This window comes from Henckelia pumila, chromosome 1 (genome assembly GCF_033568475.1).
Source record: "Henckelia pumila isolate YLH828 chromosome 1, ASM3356847v2, whole genome shotgun sequence".
NCBI lineage: Eukaryota > Viridiplantae > Streptophyta > Magnoliopsida > Lamiales > Gesneriaceae > Henckelia > Henckelia pumila.
The window spans coordinates 95,498,527-95,520,630 of record NC_133120.1 but is presented as its reverse complement, the minus strand read 5'-3'; the positions used below and the strand labels follow the sequence as shown (position 1 = coordinate 95,520,630).

Here is a 22,104-nt window from a genome sequence, read left to right as displayed (position 1 = left end):
CTAATGTCGCTGCTACCGCTACCCTGCAAATATTGATCATTTTCTTTCATATTCATATTTTTTTCATTTGACATATATTATTGTATTCTAGTGAGAATTTTTATCTTCCCGAGTCAGTTGCTGTTGGGGTTAATTTTTTGTAAATAATTGGTCCATTCTGTTGTTTTGTCTATGATTTCTCTCCTAAATTCTAGGTAATCATTCTACTGCTCCCTACCAACATCAGAGAACCATTCTCAAGCTTTCCCTTCATCTCCAAGTTCAAATTTTAGGGTATGCCATAATCTATTTACGTTCTTGTTATTCTTGTTCTTTTCAAGTTTCAACTTATGCTTAGATTTTTCATTGATTTTTAAGTTTCGTGGTCTTTGGAATATCTCTACTATTCTGCACGTGTAACACCCGGTATTTTAAATACGTAAATCTGCATGCATAATTAGGATATTTAATTATTTAAATTTTATATTTATGGGTTAAATAATTATGTGAATTATTTGTGCATGAGTTAATTTATTTTTAAGCATTTAACCCATAATTAGTGATTTTTATGATTTTTAGTATTTAATTGTTTTGATCGCGTAGACGGGACCGTGGACGGACGAGATGACAACTTTCTAGCCAATTTATTCAATGAGCATTTTTTTTAGCCCAAAAATATTATTTTGAGTTTTATTGCCTCAAAATTTTTAGTATTTAATTTTATATAATTTAGGAGTCCATTTTTATCCAAATTTAGCCATTTTAATGACTTTTAATTATTTTTAAAATTTCCTAAATTTGTAATTTCGGTATTTTTATATTTTTAGCTTAAATTATCAGATTTTAACTTTTAATGGGAGTTTTTAAATTTTATATTTTATATTTAAAACTTTTAATTATCCTAAAACCTATTTTAATTATATTAAAAACCCAAAACCTAATCTACCCAAAAACCTAACCGATCACTCACACATTCAGCCGCCTCCCTCCCTACTATTCATCATCTTCTTCCTCGAACCACAGCCAAGGAGGTTCCATAGCCGAATTTCTTCGAAGTTTCAAGGTTGCTCGTCGTCCCGTCGTCCCGGAATCGTCCCACGCACGTTTTTCTCTTCAATTTCGGTGAAAGGCATGATTTTCTTCCGTTTTTTTCGTACCTATCAGATATTATATTGTGTGGATTGTGTATGCATCAAAAACTTTCAAGTTTTTCAGAAAATGGTTCGGTTGTTTCGGTTTATGCGCAAGGTTCCTTGTTTTCCTTCTTCATGTTCACGTTTTTAGGTCCACCATGGCTGGTATGGCTGCTGGTCAGAGTCCTAGGTAGGGTGAGGAGGGTCTGGACCGAATGGCTCGAGTGGCTCGAGCCAAACGAGCCCAGGAAACCACCTAGAGTCGATCGGGTCCCAAGGAAGCGCAGCTAGGGTTTCGGGGAAGGGGGCTCGGCGGATGACCGGTGGGATGCATGGGCCGGGGGCAGGGGCTAGGTTCGAACCGCCCAGACGTGGGCTACGTCTGGGCGGCGGGGCTCCGGCCAGGGGTGGCCGGAGCAGGGCGGCAGCAGCCCTAGAAGGGCGGCAGCAGCCCTAGAAGGGCTGCTGCTCGCGGCGGCCGAGAAGGGAAGGGAAGGGAAGGGCTGATCGGGTTTAGGGTTTCAGGGCTGGTCCGGGTCGGGTCTTGGGTCCGGGTCGGGTCTGGAAGTTTTTGGGTTAAGTTAGTTGGGTCCGGGTCCGGGTTAAGTTAGTTGGGCTCGGGTATTTTTATTTTTAAGTTTTTAGTTTAATTAATGGTTTAATGGGCCTAATTAAATCTCAAAATTTAATTGGGTTCCATTTAATTATTTTTGGGTTGAATTTAATTATTTGGGCTTAAATAATTTTAATTAAGTGAGCCCACTAATTTTTATGGGCTTTAGGGCCCATAAAAGTTATTGGGCCAGTCTTTGGGCTTTTGGGCCCATTGGGCCAGTTTAAGTTGTTATTGGGCCTAGAATGTTTTAATGAGCTTTAATTATTTAATTGGGCTTAGAATAATTTTTATTGGGCTTAAGTATGTTATTGGGCCAGTCTCAGTGTTAATGGGCCAGATTTAAGTAAATGGGATTGGGTGTTAGGGTCAGCAGTCCAGTACAATCCATGAGAAATTTGCATGTGTCCTGATTATATATTTAATTATTTTTATGCATTGAAGTTATTTTAATATTTATATGTTAGTAAGAAATTAAATTAAATATATATGAAGGACACACATTTTATTTAAGTACATGCATTCATGAAATAATTTTATGCATAATTAAATGTTTAAGGTTGAGCAATAATAAAATATTTTATGTTGGAAGTTGAAGTAGTGTGACAATTTAAGGGGGATTCGTCTCCATATGTGAACTATTGAAGGGCAGTTTACTGCCAATTTAAGAGGTGATTCGTCACCGCCACGTACGTTGGTTTCCACGCTGATCAGTATTTAATGTATGATTTAAGGTTACACTACGGATACAACCATGCGATGTTAGAAATTTAACTGCTCAACAATGTTTATGTATTATGTTATTTAAGTTAATTTAAGTTATGTTTATGCCATGATATTTTTAAGCATGCTCATTCATGTATATGTTATGTATTAGTATCAAAGTGATTTAAATTATTTTAAACCCTTGTTATGTTAGCATGTTGGGCCTCTAGGCTCACTACACTGGTATGGTGCAGGTGAGTTCGTAGGGGAGGATGTAGCTCCTACCGGCGGCGAGGACATATGAGCGGACATGCAGTGACCCCGTGACCGTGATAGATGTCTGAGTCACATTGCATGTTTTAATTATGTCAGCATGTTACACTTTTTAATTATTTTTCAGTGGTTGTGATTTTGAATATTTTATTTGAATATTTTCAGTGCATGCAAATTTTACATCATTTTTCTTATGCAGTATTTTTAATTAAATGTTTGACTCAGATATTTATTTTATTTAAAGAATGCAATTTTTATTTAAGTTATTTATTTATTTATTTTAAATCTTTTTATTCTGTGCATGTATGTATGGGCATATATGTGCATATTTTATTTAGTAAGTATAAAAAAAAAAAAATTCCGCATATTTATTTATTAATTATAGAGTTAGGGTCGTTTCAGCACGTCTAGTTACTTTGGTTATTGGAGTTATCTTTCAAGTCATATTTTGTTTATTCTCTACTTTTGTGACTTTTGTTTGGTATTAATCGTGCTTGGATAATGTTGTTGCACCAAAACCTATTATGTGTTCTCGTTCTTTTCATTTCATTTTGCTTGGTGTTATTATTTTATTCTTATTATTTTATTTTGAATAAAATAATTTGTGTTACTTACAATTTTCGGTTTATTATAGGGATAAACATATGGATAGGAAACATGGTATATATGAGATTTGGGAAAAGACACAAAAACAAATGAATTAATTTAGGGCTTAGCTTGAATGATCGAAGTTCATATTTATGTATTTAATTATTGAGTTCCTTAATTTTAATTTTCAATTTTCGGGGTTTGAATATAGGAAAAGTTCTTCGCACCATTAAATTTCATTTGTTATTTTAATAATAATAAATCCCAATTTCCCCTCCAAATTCCAGGAATAGCTCTAATGGCCTAACCTCTTTTGATTTCTTTTCCCATATCATAACAATTCACATTGATTTTTTGTGTTCTTTGATTTTTTTTACCGAATTTAAAGTGAGAGTAAGCTCACGGAGCATTTTATCAAGCATTTTTAAGGTGTTTTGGAGTTTGGAATGCTTGAATTCAAAAAAGCAACTCCACTCTGATTTAAGGTAATTTTTCTTTGATTTGGTGCGCATCTTCTTTGATTCTTCTTCTAAATATGACTGTATCGACAACGCCGTTATTTACTTATTTTTATAAAAATTTCGTGCTTCATACGACCAATTTACATGAAATAAGCTGAGAAATTCGCTAGCGGCAACTGAAATGCTTTTTTCTCTTTTATTTTCTGAAACTAGAGTTGAATTGAATGAAAAAATAAACTAGAAAGCGTTCCAAATGCAATTTAGCTATGGAACTCAAATTAGATGACATTGTGAATAAATTTATTACATAAAAATAACTAGCTAGTTTTCACCTAAAGTGGCAACACAAACTCCGAGAGCGAATGCATAGGAGGTGGTGGAGGGAATGAGTAGCTTGGTGGATGTTGACATGAGTTGACAGTGTGACGGGGATATACTCGAAGTATCAGGTGGTGGAGATTGTGCATATGATGCTCTAGTAGATGGTGGGCTGATAGCCATTGGTTGGCTTGGATTGAGAGTGCTAATATAAGTCAATGGTCGTTGAACGCTTGGTGGTTTCTCACTAGGAGGTGAAATAGGAGAATTTGGTTCCTTAGGAGTCTTTGGTGGTGGTGAAGTGGGCTCTGAAAACAGTTTCCTGTATTTGAGCTTGGGTAAATCATTTTTGAGTTTACAATTGTTTTGTGAAACTATTCCTAGAGATTGAAAACTGCAGATGATTATTTTAAACCTTTTTGGTCTTTTAACATAAGCACTTTTTGTGATGCAAATTAACTTTTCATGTTATTAATTGATTTAATTTCTAGAGTCACATTGATCTTTTGCGCGACAGAGGTGGTTGTAAGCCTTCCATTTTTAAAAACTCTTTTTGGTTTTTAAAAACTAAATAACTAATAGTACAGTTGGTTTTATGTGTTTTTATGGAAATTAATTTGCAACTCTTGCTTGTCCAATTCTTTGTTTGCAAAATAGGTTGCTGCGTATTCTTTTTTTTTTTGACATTTCAGTTTGCAAATCTGCCTTCGATCTGCAAATCATGCTAGTTCCGATGAAAGGGTTGCTGATTTACAAGGAGAAGCTGTCAAAATCCTAAAAGGCTTGGAAGCTGTGGTGGGTCACCTGAGAAAGTTTTTGGTGGATCACACAGTTCTTCCTTTATTTGAGAAGAGTGTAAGTTCCTGGTATAGGTTTTTTGGCTTCATGCGATCACGAGACTATCGTGAGAATGTTACTCATTTTTGCAGTATAATGCTCCGGCGACGCAAGAACGACAAGTAGAAGCTTGGGCTGAGAAAACATCACTGCATACTACCCCAAAAACGTCACTAGGTTCCGATTACTCTGTTTCTCCATAGCGGGATTCACTCTTCCTTGACCGTGAAAGAGAGCTAGAATCCCGTTTTAGTTCGTCCAGACTTTCAGTGTATGGAGTAGATCATGGACTTGGAAGCCGCCCTTCAGCAATAGGACATTCTGGCGGGCCTATTGTCACTCAGGTTTGGGCATGTACTTTGAATATTGCTTCTGTTCATTGAATTTAGGAGTTGGATGTTACTGCTTGCACTATTTATTCTTGTAAATATGCCATGTTGATTCCTTGTGGCAGGTTGCACAGACAATGCAAGTACCACTTTCTTATGCAGAGGATATAATTGGAGTTCAGGGAGCAAATATTGATTACAAGAGAGTAGGGGCCTGCATGATGAAATCACCGTGGAGATAAAAGGCACCTGTTCACAAGTTCAACTAGCCCAGCAACTTATCCAGGTTAAAGTCTCTTCGGTTTTTAATGGCTTTTTTCCTAATCTGATCATGAATTCATGATCATAAACTTTGGTTCTTTGGCCTTAAAGTTCAATCCCCAAATAGGGGCTGAGAAACTAAGTTGATATGATTTTGATAACAATTTGGTTTAAATATTTCCTTGAAGTAGTAAACGTAAGGAAGTTACTATACATACAAATGGCCTTGTTGTTATCTAAAGATAAAAAATGAGGTGGACGTTATCTTTATGTTATGCAGGACTTCACCAGTGGTCACATAGAGCAACTTCAGGGGACCTATGGAAAGCTAGAATCCAGTTTACGACATTCCTACTCTCAGTTAGGTAGCAATTCTTACGAAATACGTGTGGATGTGTACACGTTTTGGTGGTTGAATATGTCATTTCAAATTGTTAGTGTATTTTGGTGGATAGAGTACTTGTTGATTTATGTATGTGTCGTTTTGGGATGGATTAATTAATATTATTAGTGTATTTTTAAGTTTCAAAAATATATTTATGGCATTATTTTATCTAAATCTTAATTTAGAAAATGTTTTCTATTGCTTCGAAGAATGCATTTTAATACGGTAATATAGGAAATTAACGAAGTAAAAGACATTATTTCACTTCGTATATTATTGAAATTACTGAAGTAATAGACAATATTTAACTTCGAAAATTTGATTAAAAATCGAAGTAAAAGAATACATTTTACTTCGGTTATATACAAAATTAACGAAGTAATAGACAATATTTAACTTCGTCCAAAACCCGAAGTAAAATCATAGTTGTTACTTCGGCAAATTCATTAATTGACGAAGTATAAGAATATATTTGACTTCGTAACTTATGAAATTAGCGAAGTAAAATATATGTTTTTACTTCGGCACCAGTCCAATTCTGCCTCCAAAAAATGACCAAAGACTTCGGTAATTTAAGGTATAAGACTTCGGTGATTCAGCGAAGTAAAAAAATACCCTATTACTTCACGTGACACTACTTCGGTAATTAAGTGCCTACGACTTCGGTTATTAACCGAAGTCTTACGCGATTTTTCTACTAGTGGTCGCTCGGTCAAAACTCGACCCGAGCTCGATTTGACCAAGCTAGAGTTCGAGCTCGAGTAGCTCGAACATACATCAAGCTCGAGCTTTCAATGTATGTGTTACTCGATCATATATATATAATATAAATATAAATATAATAAATATAATATAATATAAATATAAATATAATACATATAATATTATATTTATTTATTTATTTATTTATATTTATATTATATTATATTTATTATATTTATATTTATATTATATATATATGATCGAGTAGTAAATATAAGTATATAAATATAATACATATAATATTATATTTATTTATATATATATATATATATATATATATATATATATCGAGCTCGAGCTCGAGTTCGGGTAGTCAAATACGAGTCCAACTCGAGCTCAAATAGTATGATACTCGGATCGATTCGATTGCACCCCTACTCCATACTACTCCATTCATGCTGAGGATGAGAGATTGTTAAATTTTTTTTTTTTAAACACCGGATGAGAGATTGTTAATTACTCATCTGATTTTGTTCAATGTGTGGCTCGAGTGCACCATTGTCTTATTTTATCAATCTTTATATTATGAATCTTCATTTCGTTATGAGTCAAACAAGTTATCAAAGTTGTAATATATATTGGTGAAGTTTTTTCCATAATTCGAAAAATACCTTTTAATCATTCAGTTCCATAATTTACAAATTCATTATATATCTTTATCTCATATTATTTCGATTTAAAAAATTGTTAACTTTAAATTTGAATTTCTAAATAAAAAAAACATTTCATTCTATTACGCGATACCATACCATGATTTTTAGGGATTTGTCGATGCTACCCCACCCGGGTAGTGCCCGAGTGGTGTACGGACAACCTGAATCTTTTTGCAGGTCAAATGATTTGACCTGCATGATCCGAGCTTTGAAGCCAGCATCGACAGATTCGGTCTTTAATTTGTAGAATTTCTGAATTTGTAGCTAAGGATTGCGCATGGGCCACTTAGAATTGGGCTCTCGCCTACTGGTGGGCTTCGAAGTGATTTCTAAGTTGTCAAACGACTCAAAAGTCGAATATTTAGAGGTAATAAAATAATATAATAGTCCAGAATGGATCTAAAAGTTTTTTTTTTTTTTTAAATAAAAAACTGGATCTAAAAGATTCTAAATACCTAATTAATTACAATAGAATGGAGAATTGACTTACAAATTGAAAGCTCCAATAAATAAAATAAATAAATAAAAAAGGTATTGGCGAGATGAGCCCGAGGAGTGGTAGTCGATGTTTCAGTAATTACCTAGCAAAAAGTGCTCGTATTAGATTTTCTGCCACGTTAAGTCGTCTGACTTCAATTATTGCTTGTGTCATTGTACAACGTCATATATATGTGACATCACCAGGTAATTAACAAATCATTTGAAAGACCAAGTCTTTCTCCACTTATTTAATGGTCGAAATTGAAGCTAAAAATGATGGCTAAATTAAATAAAACTATATTCTCTATTGTTATTATATATACTACTAGATTGATCTGTCGAGTTGGACTTTGCTAATTATGATTAAACCCCAATGTCCCGCCGAGCACCAACGGCATTAAATTATTGTTCTTATACGAGCAAATGCATCCATCAAATATTATTAGGTGCACATAGAATAAACCATTTATCATGATTATCCAGGATTGGATAAACTTTACGATTCACATCGATACCAACCTAACATATTAATGTAAAAGATTATTAAAATAAATACCGATTCTTAAATTATATTATCATTAACGTATAATGTCAATTTTCATTGAGACGTGAGAGACTCATATAATCTAATAATATTGAGATATTGAGTAAGAATTACTTCGACGAAGGATAGACTAACTCCAAAATTAAAGATTTCTCTGTGCTACCCCTTTAGTGTTTATTCTCGTATGATATAATGAAATTTTAGTCCTTGGATCATCAACTTACGATGTTCTATCATTAAATCAAATGTTGTTGGGATGTAATAGAATTACTTTTGTAGATGATAAAGTAACTCTAAAATAAATGATTTTTTTTATGCTACGTGTATCTGCAGTGTTTTTTCTTATATGATATGTGAAATTTTAACCCTTTGATCATTAAAGTATGATTATAACTTTCATTAAAACGTGAGAGACTCACATGATATAATGATGTTGAAATATGATGAAATCACTCGAGGTAAAGGATATACTAACTCAAAAATAAAATATTTTTTTTTGTTACACCCACGGTTTTTTTCCACCAATGATATGCCCGATTCTATTAAAATGTGAGAAACTGGCATAATCAAATGATGTTGAGATATGATTAAAATTATTATTCCGGGCAGAAGATAGACTTAACTCCAAAATAAACAAGCAAAGTATATGTTTCTCACACAAAATTGCGTCAATGTTGCTGTCACTTGATGGTCAATTAATAATTATTTAATCGAGCCAACTTCGGGGTAATTACTTTATATATTATTTGTCTTCCTCATCTTTGCTTGCATGCTTAAGCAAGAGTACACAGCTTGCTCTCCAATTAACTTTCCCTCTATATATAGAACAAAAATTCTACTTAAATTCATCACACCTCAAAATCTTCTTCGCAAGATTGAGTATCTCTCAAGTCCACTCTAAATATGTCGGTAAGCTGATAATCTCTACTTTTATTTTCATCATCAGCACTGGTGTGTGCGTAGGCTTTGTGCCTCTCACCAAATTTACGCTTAAGCTTGCAACCTAAAATCGATGTTTTATTTTATATATGCTATAAATCCTACCCAAAATTAGCATGAATTCATCTTCATAATTCGGTTATTATGTATGTGCTACAAAAAAAAAAATTGAATACACGCATTGTTTTTATTTCACTTTTGATGTGAATATTATCTCACAATCTAATGTTCAAATTTTAGTGATGGTTTAGATTCAGAACACTTCCCCGTGATGTTTTAAGTTTACTTCACTCCGGCGTTATAACTAGCACTACTTTTTAATGAGCTTTTTTGCATTCGTACTTTATGTTTAATGAATATAGAATTGTGTTTTTTTGTATAAGTCTTATAATGATATGGATGTGACTTGTAAGTTGTAAGTATCAAATACAATAATTACAAGGGAGAATATCTCTTACCCGAATCGAGCAAGGCAAGAGCCGGTTTAATTTTTTTGCTCTTCAGATTGTGGAGATGAGAGTGCACATGGATTGTCCAGGATGTGAGACCAGAATAAAAAAAGCTCTTTCCAAACTAAAAGGTATTTTATTTTTATTCCTCTGTTTCTACATCTTATTGAGATATATATTCATTCCAATAACATCCCGATTAGGTCCACTTCTCCAATGATTTGACAATCGAACCACGTGCCATAGCATCAAATTTGTTCTATGTAATATTTGAAACATATGATGGATGTACAATCAAAGAAAGTAACAAGAATGCTAGAAACTCTGCACCCTTCAATTATACTAATTAATGGACTTGCAGGAGTGGACAACATCTACGTAGATATGAAGATGCAAAAGGTGACGGTGATGGGGTGGGCAGATCAGAAAAAAATCCTGAAAACTGTGAGGAATACAGGTCGGGTTGCAGAGATCTGGCCATATCCCTATAACCCGGAATACCACGGCTATGCCCACAAGTATTATTTCAGTAACAATAGTTTTGACAGCCCGGCTCCGATCAAGAACTTCTACTCCGGAAGCAGAGGTGGAGGCCTTCAACATTCAACGGAGTCTAAGCCACCCTCAGTATACAACTATCTTGTGCATGGTTACAATGGGCACGGGCATGGCTACTACCAGCAGCCACTCTCCTCTGCTCTTGTTGATGAGGGAACTAGATACATGTTCAGTGATGAGAATGTTCATGGTTGCTCTATCATGTGATTGTCAAATTTAAATTTGGAACAGAGCATGTAAATTTATGTAAGCGTACTTGTGAAATATATATGATGTATATTTTGTCACTTGAGTTGTATATATGAGTTGTTTGCCATAGACCCAAGTCCCAACCAGTCTATCACCTTGAATGTGGGGATAAGTTTTACCACCAATGAAACAAGGTTAAGATAGTGTTTGTGATTACTTCCAGAAAGTGTTTTTGAATTTTTCCTTCACAAAATTTTGAGGAAAAACTCAGAAACACTTTTTGGAAGCAATCTCAAACACTACTGAGTCTATGCTACTAGCATAGATAACCTGTGAAAGTGAAACATATCTGATAAAGAAGCATAGACTACAGAAAATTTGCAGTAAATTGGACTAAAGAGGATGGCGTCGTTACAATTCACAAGAGACCTACAAATCAATTATACAAGGAAAAGGGCTTATTCACAAATATGCATCACGGATTTGCCTAACCTGGAAATCAAAATTTCATGGCTTAGACCATTTTTCTTGCAAATCACCCCAGAAGAAAAATCAAGTATCACTCCAGTTGCTTTCACCTTCCCCATCATCACTTCCAACAACCTGACTTGCCAACAAAGAGACACAGAAATGCACAAACAAGTTAATAGCAGATTCATCTAACTATCTCTTTGTTTATGAAGACATAGAGATTATTGATACCTGGCGAATCGCATTCACCTTCCGAAGAATGGCTGATACATGGACATTAGAGGTGGGATCCTCATATTTTGATTTACCAATAACAGTTGGCCTCAGATTCAATGACTGGAGCCACAAAACAAAGGTGTACACAGAGGTGAGTTCTTACTTCTTAGTGCTACATCTTAAACAACTACAGTTTCTTTACAAGCTATTCTGATACTACCGCCTCATAGAGTGATATATGAATAATTATCTCCATGCTAGTAGTTTTACAAGATCATGACTCATGTTAGTATCATGATCACATATATTTTTTCTCAACAATCCACTCAAGGTAGTTGATTGAAGAATCGCGTCCTTACACTGATTCAAAAGGAACATAGCAGAAAATGCTTGTGATATTTGGACTATGCAAACAACTGATTAGCTACTGAAGCTGGTTGGTAAGGAATAGAAAGCATGCAGGTCCAACATCCCCTACTTGTCTCTACATAGTAAGTGCAGATGAGACTATATGGATAGAGAACATCACCATATATGTTCTTAGGAATAATTTAAATTAATATACCAATAAATACACACCACATTAGAAAGAAAAGAAAAATGAACACGTCGTCACAAAACTCACTCAATGATTTTTCCTAAAAAAAACAAAAATTAATATTATACTAATTTTCGTTGAGTTTTAAATTGACTCACTCAATGATTTTTGCTAAAAAAAACAAATTTTAATATTATACTAATTTTTGTTGAGTTTTAAATTGTGTTTAGATGAAAAGATTTCAAATATATTTAAATACAAGTTTGCTATTTAGAGAAGTAACACCCATAAACTTGAAATTCACCCTTTACATGTTTGTATAGTATTTCATGTTAATTATTGATTTTTTTTATTATTAATTATGATGGATTTCAAATTTATCCAATAAGGTGTCATTTGAAATCTATTCTACTTTGTATTACTGTGTAAATAAGTAAGGTATGAATTTAAGATTTTATCGTTGTTTCATTGATAATAATAAAACAATAAAAATTCATGAATTGCATAATAATTTTTTACTATTATATTTTATTAAACTTGTTTCCTATTACTATTACTAATTATTAATTAATGATTAGGATGCGTAATTTATGATTATAAGTTTATAAGTTCAAAGTGGTCCAAAAAGGAAAAAAAATAGAGAGTTGTGATTAATAATCAAATGTTTATAACTAAAAATGATCATAATTCAGCGGCATTATACTGATGTGTTTAATTTTTAGTTGGTAAACGAAAAGAAAGACAAAAAAAGGCTAATTTAATATGATATGTTTAGAATGAGAATTAAAATAATAATTAAAACTATTAATTCACATGAAATAATACTTAGTGAACTATAATTTATACATAATAAATAATAATTAAAACTATTAATTCACATGAAATAATACTTAGTGAACTATAATTTATACATAATATAATAACATGATTAATCTCTTCAAAAAATAATGACTAAGTTTATTTAAGATGATTAGATGATGATGATTATTTATATAAACTATAATTAATATAAATTAATACCTTTAATATTAAACTGACAAGAAAGGTCGATGCATTTGAATGTATGACATAATGGTAATTAATGTATTGCATTAACAATTAACAACAAATTCAACACTTATTTCCTCCTAGTATATTTTCCATATACTACATGCAAGTGATATGAAAGCAAGAAATAGATCGATGCATTTCAATGTAATGACAAAATGGTAATTAATGTATTGCATTAACAAATTAAATAATATTAAACTTATGTTAATTAATTTATTTTAACTTAACTTTTTAAAATAAATTATAAATGAAGCAAAATTTGTAGTCACGTAAATTAGAATGTCATTATAAGTGTCAAAAATATTTAAATAAATTGTTGTACAATAAAAATAAATATTAAAAATTAAATTCATCAATATAAATAAGTCGAATATAATTATTGAAGAGCAAATTTCAAAACTTAATTCATATTTATCGAAAGAAACTTAAGATTCAAACATAATACCTTTAACTACTATTAGAAACTTAATGTATCTCAAAAAAATAAAATAAATAGATTATTTGAATTTTGATTATTACTTATTTTATTAAATGTGAGTAATTTAAACTTCTAAAGTTATTTTTGTTTTATATTATATCTAATACGGTATTCAAGTGCAAGACCCGAGCTTCTTGCTAGTCTTTTAAAAAAATTAGAACATTTGTCCACTAAAGCAACTTACTTTGGATCGAATTTGGTGCAAAAAATCTTCCTTTTCATCCGTGCCTTTGAGCTGATTTGCATCTCTTCTTTGATTGGATGTCTGCGACTCCGATTGCTGCGTAAAAAAAATATAGATTAAATGCGGGCAGTAAAATGGGTATCTTCACAACAGTTCGAATCATCTCCTGCATTGAGTCAAAACAAGTGTGTGGGTGCAGGGTGGGTGCGGGAGTATCCGAGATATAACACCTTGATATCTTGCATTTTTGCACTCTCGATATCTTGATATTGATCGACGGGGGCGGGCTTAGGTTGTTGAGAAGTTGTCGATGCCGAAAAGTTAAGATCAAAGTCAAAATATGATCCTTCGATAAATGCTTCTCTCTTGCCTTCTTTATCATCACGATGGGACTCCAAACCCCGCCATTGCACTGAAGGTGGAGTAGTGGGAGTAGGTATACCTTGTCGCCTGACAATATCCTTCGAATTGGCATATTTCCTTGGTTCCTTGGTGACTTGAATTTGAGGTTCCAAGCTTTGAAAATCAAACGAACTGCCAGAATTTTGTTCGTCGTATTCAACACAAGGAAACTGAAGTCCATAGTGGATCTCTCCATGACTTCTACCATTTCCATGATCTGTTGGAGCAGATGTCAAGGAGATTCTACGAAGATCATCATACAAGTCAAGGTCCTTCCCATGATGTAATTGGTCAGACTCCCACTGCACGGAATTTGATTCAGATTGATGACTAAGACAATCATCTGACAAAGAAGAAGATGATCTACAGAATGTGTCGTCTGAGTCTGAACCAATGTTTTGCCGTATAATGGATATCTCAGGGACCAGCTGAAAAGAAGGAAAGATATCTCTGCTGGTTTCAAGATTAACATTTCCATCGGGAAATTTTAGCTTTAGCTTGGAAGTCTCCACACCATCTATTGGCTGAAATGATATTTTCAGGTGCCCTAAAGGAGGAGATGAAGAAGGTGACAGTATAGATGATTCACAGCCAAACAAACCTTTAGCATGTCCAGAAAATTTTTTATATGCAACACTTTGATTATGGTTCCGCTCAAAAGAACCAGAATTTCGGTAGCCGGAAGGGCAGGAGTTATCTTCTCTACCATGTAATGGTATTGTGTTAGATCCAGTAGTTTGCATTCTATTGCGCAGGTCAGCTATTTGAACTGCGCTCCTGCTATTTTCTTCACCCTTTTTGGCATCTTTGAGCATCGCATTAGCAGGAAGAGAACTTGCAGGTGCCATTGCCCTTGCTTGGGGAGAACTAGCATTATTAGAAGAGAGTGAATAGCTAGTTATTCCAAGCTTGATTCCTAAATCAGCAGGTGAGATTTTCCAAGATGGCTTTCTAAAATGTGTGCCACTTTCTCGGTGTTCCTGACATATAAAGCTTTGAGTATTAGGGCCTGTTTCAAAATATTTGAACGTCTGTATTTGATATGGTTTCTGTGAATCTTTATCACCATAAAGCTGACTAGATGTATTAATTTCTTCGTCTTTGGCAGATGCAGGATCTTGAGGAATACCATTTCTTAAATTGAGATCTGGTGGTTTTGAAGGCTCGAGTCCTAACAAGCCACCATTGGTCCAGAACATGACAGGAGTAACATATGAAGTTTTTATTGCAGGTTTCTGATGCGCGGGACTGCTTGGACAGTTGATCATTGGCACACCAGAGTTGTCATCCCTGAAAGAGTAAAGTGAAGTGCCTGCAACAGATTCTTCATTTGTGATGCTATCAATTTTAACAGTCTCAAAAGAATCAACACCCGGCAGACTGCTATGGTTCAATGACTCTGGAGGCTTTTGAGCTGGCAATGAAGCCTTCTCCACTGAAGACATTGAATCAAATACATCTTTGAATGCCACTGGATTATCACAATAGTATTGCGCAGAGGTGGATTTTGGAGACACTGAAATGGGGTTATGCCCACTACTGTCATTGTACATTGAACTATTGACCAGACAATCGGATTCAGAATAGGATGAATGACATTCCGAATTATGTTTTCCTATTTCCAGTTCACTGTCTACTGCTTTCCCCCACATCTTGGGAAAATGTTCTATTTCTTGTCTTTTCCTGCACTCCATTTGATGATCAAATTCAATGGTGTTCATTGCATCCATTAAACAACCTGTTTCACTTTCGATATCATCAAGGTGGATCTCATCAGGCTCCAACGTCGGCAGAGCTTCACTCAAAGGCTGATTATCCATTTTTCCAACTGTTTCAAAATTTGAAGAGGTGTCACCAAGAGTTTCTACTTCATACTTTCGGGAAAACGATTCTTGATTTCTATCATGGTAATCCTTCTGTGTCAGGTCACAATCACGCTCTCGTGCTTTAGGCTCGAGTGCTTCTATCTTTTCGTCCCAAGTAATAGAAGGTGAACTACAGCCTGCTGGGTCTTGTGACAGATTGATCTGAATATAATCATATGCATCGGTAATTTTTTCCTGGAGGAAAATGTAGTCTAAGAATTCATCATCAACGTAGTGCCTCTTTACTGGAGAAGAAATGGATTCTCGTGACCCAGGTTCTTCCGTTTGCACAGAGTGACTTGGATGGAAATCACCCTCACTGTAAGTTGACCCATTTCTCAGGTCTAAACTTGATTGGTCATCCATATCGGACATTATTTGAGTGGAATTATTACCAACATTGAATCGAGTGGCCTGCTTTCTGCAAAATTCAAACTTAAAAAATTTAGTCCTGCCACCTAAAACCAGTAAATATTGCACATTAAACAATCCAATTAACGTGTTAGTTCCATGTCTTCACCGGAGTTTAAGTATGAAATGACATGCACCTGCCGTCATGATGGGAAAACGATGCCCCTTGAGCTAGTTCCCCATTCCTGGCCCACATCTTTTTTTTCTGTTGAAGTTTCACAACCTCAGTCCAATAGCAGATAAGAAAGTTTGGAAGGACAAAAAATATTGCATAGCACATATCTCGGGCCGTAAATCGGGGTGGGGGGGAGCGGGAGGGGGAGAGGAAAAAAAAAAAACAAACTCCAATGGCTAGTGTGTAAACATCATTTGATTCATTTTGATCATTTCACATAAATCAGAATCATGAACTTCAGACCTTTCTCGTATAGGTAAGAATTTTTTAGCCAAAGCAAGTCATGAGTATGACCAAAGTTATTTCAGACACACGGAGGTGTCAAGGGCTTGCTGATACACAGAAATTTAACTGAATCTAAAAAAGTGTGTCCTTGGAGCAGTTCAGCGGCATGAAGCATAAGCATATTTCTTCAAACAGCTTATGCATGTTCTTCTGGTGTGTCTTGATGTTGCTTCAACTTTTCTTTTGAAAAAACAATACCTTAATTCTGAGACGTTTCTTATCATTTGCAACTTTCTCGTCGCTTACTTCACCGGATGCCACCGATTCTCTCTTAAATAAATTTGGATCTGAATACCTTTTCAGGCATGATCCAGGGCCACCAGGGTCAAACCTATAAAAGGAAAAACCATTATGCCAATGGATGGGCAGAAAGATAATCGTATAATCTTAAGAGCTGCCAATACCTGTCAAGCAATTGTAATCGGGGAGGGCTACGGCAGTCTTCGTAAGAAGCCATGATAAATTGAGGCATATCACTGTACACAAAATTACTTTGGTCGCACTGGATATGAGCATGCCAGTTAGAACCTGCAAACATTTTTCTCATAAAGACTCAAAATACGAAAAATCTTTGTACCATAAGACCAACAATCCATCCACCTCAAAATTCAATAAATAGACCAGAGGGCACCTGGCTGTGTGTAATGGCCAAGTGAAAGGAGATGTGATTGATACAATCTGAACAATAAGGGTGTAAAAAAACAAAGCTAGGATCTCAACTATACCAGTTGTATAAGCAAAGTGCAAATGGCTCCTCTGTGCAAGAACAACCTTCTCAAGTGGAGAAAGTGTAGATTCAATTTGTTTCATGCGGGCTCTCAAATTATGGCTCCTAGAAGACATAACCATCACTTCTTCCTGCAACCCATGAAAAACTTCTGCAGCAAACCTACGACGTGCAGCAATTATAAACAATCAGGTACGAAAATTTCGACAAATGGGGATTGTAAACAACAGCATCATTCCAGTACATTTATTTGTGATGAACCAGGAGCTTCTGCAGAATAACTATCAATGACACATTAAAATAACACCTCAGGATCCTTTTTATTCATGCGATTGAATGAAAAATAGAGATTAGAAACAGTATGAAAAATAGCTAAACATACATGTTTGAAGCCAACTTTAACTCAAAACCGTAGCCATCGAGGCTGACATCCATCGTTACATATTAAAGCCTTATTTCTGTAATATGTGATCCTTACAGTGACATCATCATCAAGCACAACAAACTAATTTCAAATGTTTCATCCGATGCACAAATGGACTTGTTTTAATCGTCTGGTTGAGTTCCTTGTCACAGTGGTTTTGCATCACACTCGCATGCTGCTTCATAGAGCATTATATTATTTCTCAATGCACGAAATTAGCAATTTGGTTGGGTTTGTAATTGTCACTACTATACATAAGCTACAATATCTAAAATCCAACCAGGCAACTTATTGCAATAGAAATCATAAACCCAACTCTAAGACCACTGAAAACCTCCAAATATCAACAATAGAGTGAAATTTAAGACGCATACAGACAGAACTGAGGAATAACATACTCGGCGAGATCCCCGAGCTGACGTAAGATGCCGACGAGACCAGCCACCGTGACCCCATCAAGAATCTCCTTCGGATCTTCCTTGTTCGCCTCCCTGTACAGCTCCTGTACTCCGAGTCTATAACAATTCCTCACCTCAGCTCTCACCAAAGGCATCGTCTTCCGTACAACTCACACCGCAAAAACAAACCCGAGAGACCCAAAATCTTTGCGGGTGACGGTCTGATATAACAAATCTATACTGCCTCAGAAACGAATGAAATGTGAACAAATTGGGGGATTTCAGTAGCTGAACTGCGGAGTGAGTGATATAGTATGTATGTATATATATATATATATATATATATATCTCTGTGTGTGGGTACAAACACTTTACAATCTCTGCGTGAGAGAAGGTGAAAAAATGCGAAAAGGAAGTAGGAGAAGAAGCCAATGCTACGTAATCCCGGAAGCCATTGGAGCAGCTTGAGCTCGAGGTTTGCTTGGGGACAGTAGAAGTGAAAGGACATAAATGGGCCTGGGATTCGGAGGCGTGAGCCTAGGTCCATCGTGAAATGACAGGATTATCCATGGAGGTGTGGTTCATATGAATCTGAGTTGTAGATTCGTCACGCTGCAATTAATTTTAGATTTTTATCTCTTTTTGGAGGAAATTATGAATTATTACTATCCTAAAATATCCTAAACTTCCTACATATCACATCACTTTCAAAAAGAAAAACAAATTCCTATATATTATTAATTATTTTAAAAATCTCTTCATTTCATCACATATACGTACATATATAATATAAAGTATTGAATGATTGTATTGTTTATTTTTCACATAAATAATTGTATTGTTTGATTAGTTAATTACAGAAGACAACACTCTCATTCTTTACAAAATGAGATATAGATAATTGACATTTAATAATTATCACTAGGTTTTCATGCAATATTTTTTTCAAATATGATTATCATCGAGGGGATGTTCGCAATCAATAAAAAAGTTTATGATTTAGTTTTCGCTTAAATAAATTAGTTATGAGTTACCCCATATATTTTTGTTTAATTACAAATAAAGTGATATATTTAAAAGGATAGAGATATAGAATAGATAATTATCTCTTACAATTAATCTTTCAAATCAACGTATAAATATGTGCTCTCGATAATAAGAAATTAAGAATAAAATAATTTTTGTTGATTTATTAAAAGGTGGTATGAGAATCATTTATTTAACAACTATTGTATCTTTAAAAATTTTATTTTTATTTTCAAACATAAAAAAAGTGAAAACATGTCACTACTAAATAATATGAGTGGGTCTCGAGTATCTATATTCATTGATTCAATATATATTGTAGTTAATTAAAAATAATATTTTTGATATAAAAATAATAATTTTCTTATTTTTCATTAGTTAAATTGGGTCGGTCGGATACCCGTTTCACAAATTAATTTATACGATTATCAGTTTTTTTGGACTTATATACCCTCTTCTTATTAATGTTCACTTTATCATAATATATAAATTTAATCACTTTTTAAAATATAATATTTTACGAACACTATATGTGTCTTCTTTGATCAGTTATTTAACCATTTGTCGATCGAGTTTAATAATTAATAAATTTTGCAATTTGAACTTACGCTAAACTTATTAAAAACAACTTATAAATTCTAAGAGCTTATTATGCTGTCACGACTTATTTTAAAAATAAGTTGTTAAAGTGTTTAGATAAACTTATTTTAAATGAAGCTGTTGATGTGTTTAACATTATAAGATCTTTTTATTGTCAAAATTACTAAAAAAAATGTATAATACTATGAATGTTATTTAAAAATATTTTTAAAATTTTATCTTAAATATTAAACCTATATTACAAAAAATAAAAATATTTCATATTTAAATTTTGAAAAATTGATATTCTTTGGAAATTTCATTTTTAAAAAATATTTATTATTTAATAAGTGGAGAACATGACGGAAATTTATGAAAATATAAAAGTCTATTTTGGAGAAGTAAAATTATAAAATAAAATTTTTTTAAAAACTTCGGGTTATCCCAATTTTTTTAAAAAATAGCTTATAAGCTTCAAATAACTTATTTTGATCGTTTATAAGTTGTTTGACCAAATTATTACCAAACAAATTAAAATAACTTACAAGTTGTTTTGTTTTAAATTCAACCAAACAATCTCTTAATGATAAATTCCTCCTTTGTTATCCATTTTGGTACTAGACCGATATATGGGCTTTAAAGTTTTCAGTTTAAATCTGTACCTACTAGTCAGTTTTAGCACAAGGAGACATTATGGTTGGGCCTTTATGGGCCTACAAATTGGTTCGGAGACGTTGCCTTGGGCCTACAAATTGGCTAAAATTTTCTTAGCCATCTTAATCAGGCTAAATCATGGTTATTTTTCCATATATATATGAAATTAATATATAAAAATAAATTGGGTTGGTGGAATCACAGAATTGTACATTTTGTATTTATTTTTAATATTTTAACTACCTGTAAGGAGAAGTCGTACTGACCATCTCAAACTCATAGGTACTACACTACCTCCTTTCATCTGTAAAAATTAAAAGTACGTAGTAAATATTCAATCTGTATCATCATTTATGTATATTCATTATATTTTCTAAATTATTGAATTTTGATTGTAAAAAATATAATTGCACTATAAAGTACAAATATGAATGTCCACACTCTCAGACAAGGGTTCGAGTTAATGGAATAAGTTATAAGCACGATACCGAGGGAATGTTTATAAGCTCTAGAAATAAGTGATATGGGTTTTTTTTAAAAAAAATTGTAAAGAAAAAAATCTATAATACATTGTTTTTAGAGCTTGCAAACAATACCTAAATGGTAACGATATCAATTCTCCCTATCAAAATTTTATTGATCAAAATTAATCTATCATTGTACTAGTATTATGTGGTTTAAATAACTAACGTTGTTTGTAAATCAATGTATTAAGTTCGAAGATTTACCTATTCGGAAATCGACGAGTAGTAGGCGTTCGCTACGATTTTTTCTTCCTAAAACCCAAATAAAAAAAGTGCATGCACTCAATATGAAATACTATTTTGTAGTAATAATAATAAAAAATATAATTTTAGGATATTAATATATAATTAAATTTGAATATATGTATATATTATTAAGGAATGGACAACGAGAAGGTAAAATAAATTATACAAATAATAAAATAGGACGATGAATTGTGAAGGGGGGCATGAATATTCATGAAGTAGAGACAAATAGACTAGAAGAGAGGTTTGGTCCGACCCGATACGGGAATCACACAATTTAATATTCCTTTTCCTTTAATTCGATCCGACAGATTATTGTATTATATGGTCCAGATCATTTGGTATCTCACACTGAATTATATATATTAAAAAATTTGATATCAATTTACATGAATTTTTATGATTTTTTTTTTTAAAAAAATTCAAGTGTAGGGTGATTTTTGTTATGTTTGGGTTTTATGGTATTTTATAATAATTTTGTTATTAGAGATGATATAATAATTTTGTGAAACGAGTTATCTTTTTCATATATCCCTAGACCCTAATATACTATAGTTATATTATTGAAAATATTTCATGTAAGAAGGTATAACATATCTACATAATTACATGGAAGATATTAATTAAGCTTATATATATATATAGATTTCTATGAAGCTCAATACACACGCATATATAGAAATATACGGTTGTATATATATTCATAAATTAAAATAAATGCACAAAACCGTATATTTCTAGCTAGAATGTATTTCTATTCAATATGTACGTTTTCCGAAATCACGTGACATAGCTAGGCTAGGGTTGGCTGGAAGTCTGGAACCATGTATAGAGGGACAAATGACAATATCAATTAAAAACTGAAACATTAATGTTTAACCTAAAGGATTTTTTTTTCTCTAGCTTGTTTTTGCACAAAAATATAAAAGATATATATAAGATATTAAAGATTACATTTGGCTCTTGACTCACTAAAATTATAAATTTTGTAAAAT

General features: G+C 33.2%; 2 protein-coding genes across 3 annotated transcripts; one reads left to right on the top strand and one right to left on the bottom strand.

The window, feature by feature from the left end:
• The first annotated feature begins 9,077 nt into the window (after nt 1–9,077).
• LOC140889101 (heavy metal-associated isoprenylated plant protein 29-like) lies at nt 9,078–10,554 on the top strand. The gene is made up of 3 exons (XM_073296812.1): nt 9,078–9,230; nt 9,765–9,840; nt 10,071–10,554. The coding sequence occupies exons 1-3, from the start codon at nt 9,225–9,227 to the stop codon at nt 10,472–10,474; spliced, it is 486 nt and encodes a 161-aa protein (XP_073152913.1). The 5' UTR covers nt 9,078–9,224; the 3' UTR covers nt 10,475–10,554.
• Nucleotides 10,555–10,589: 35 nt separating this feature from the next.
• Nucleotides 10,590–18,602, bottom strand: LOC140889095 (protein SCAR1-like). 2 transcript variants are annotated; one of them, XR_012152109.1, is made up of 10 exons: nt 18,081–18,602; nt 17,257–17,420; nt 16,936–17,059; nt 16,730–16,862; nt 16,209–16,276; nt 13,624–16,081; nt 13,394–13,489; nt 11,159–11,263; nt 10,949–11,059; nt 10,590–10,786 (listed from the first exon to the last, which is right to left on the bottom strand). XR_012152109.1 is itself a non-coding variant. In XM_073296805.1 (9 exons), the coding sequence occupies exons 1-9, from the start codon at nt 18,233–18,235 to the stop codon at nt 11,009–11,011; spliced, it is 3,354 nt and encodes a 1,117-aa protein (XP_073152906.1). In that variant the 5' UTR covers nt 18,236–18,602; the 3' UTR covers nt 10,795–11,008. The 2 variants fall into 2 exon arrangements, 1 of the variants encoding a protein (XP_073152906.1); XM_073296805.1 differs by lacking the exon at nt 10,590–10,786 and having other exon boundaries at nt 10,795–11,059.
• Between the last annotated feature and the right edge of the window lie 3,502 nt (nt 18,603–22,104).

Coding starts and splice junctions, on each gene's coding strand:
- LOC140889101 (XM_073296812.1), top strand. Junction 9,841..10,070: donor AGCTCTTTCCAAACTAAAAG/GTATTTTATTTT, acceptor ATGGACTTGCAG/GAGTGGACAACATCTACGTA.
- LOC140889095 (XM_073296805.1), bottom strand. CDS start 18,235: ATGCCTTTGGTGAGAGCTGAGGTGAGGAATTGTTATAGACTCGGAGTA. Junction 16,863..16,935: donor CGATTACAATTGCTTGACAG/GTATTGGCAGCT, acceptor TTCCTTTTATAG/GTTTGACCCTGGTGGCCCTG. Junction 16,082..16,208: donor TTTTCCCATCATGACGGCAG/GTGCATGTCATT, acceptor TGAATTTTGCAG/AAAGCAGGCCACTCGATTCA.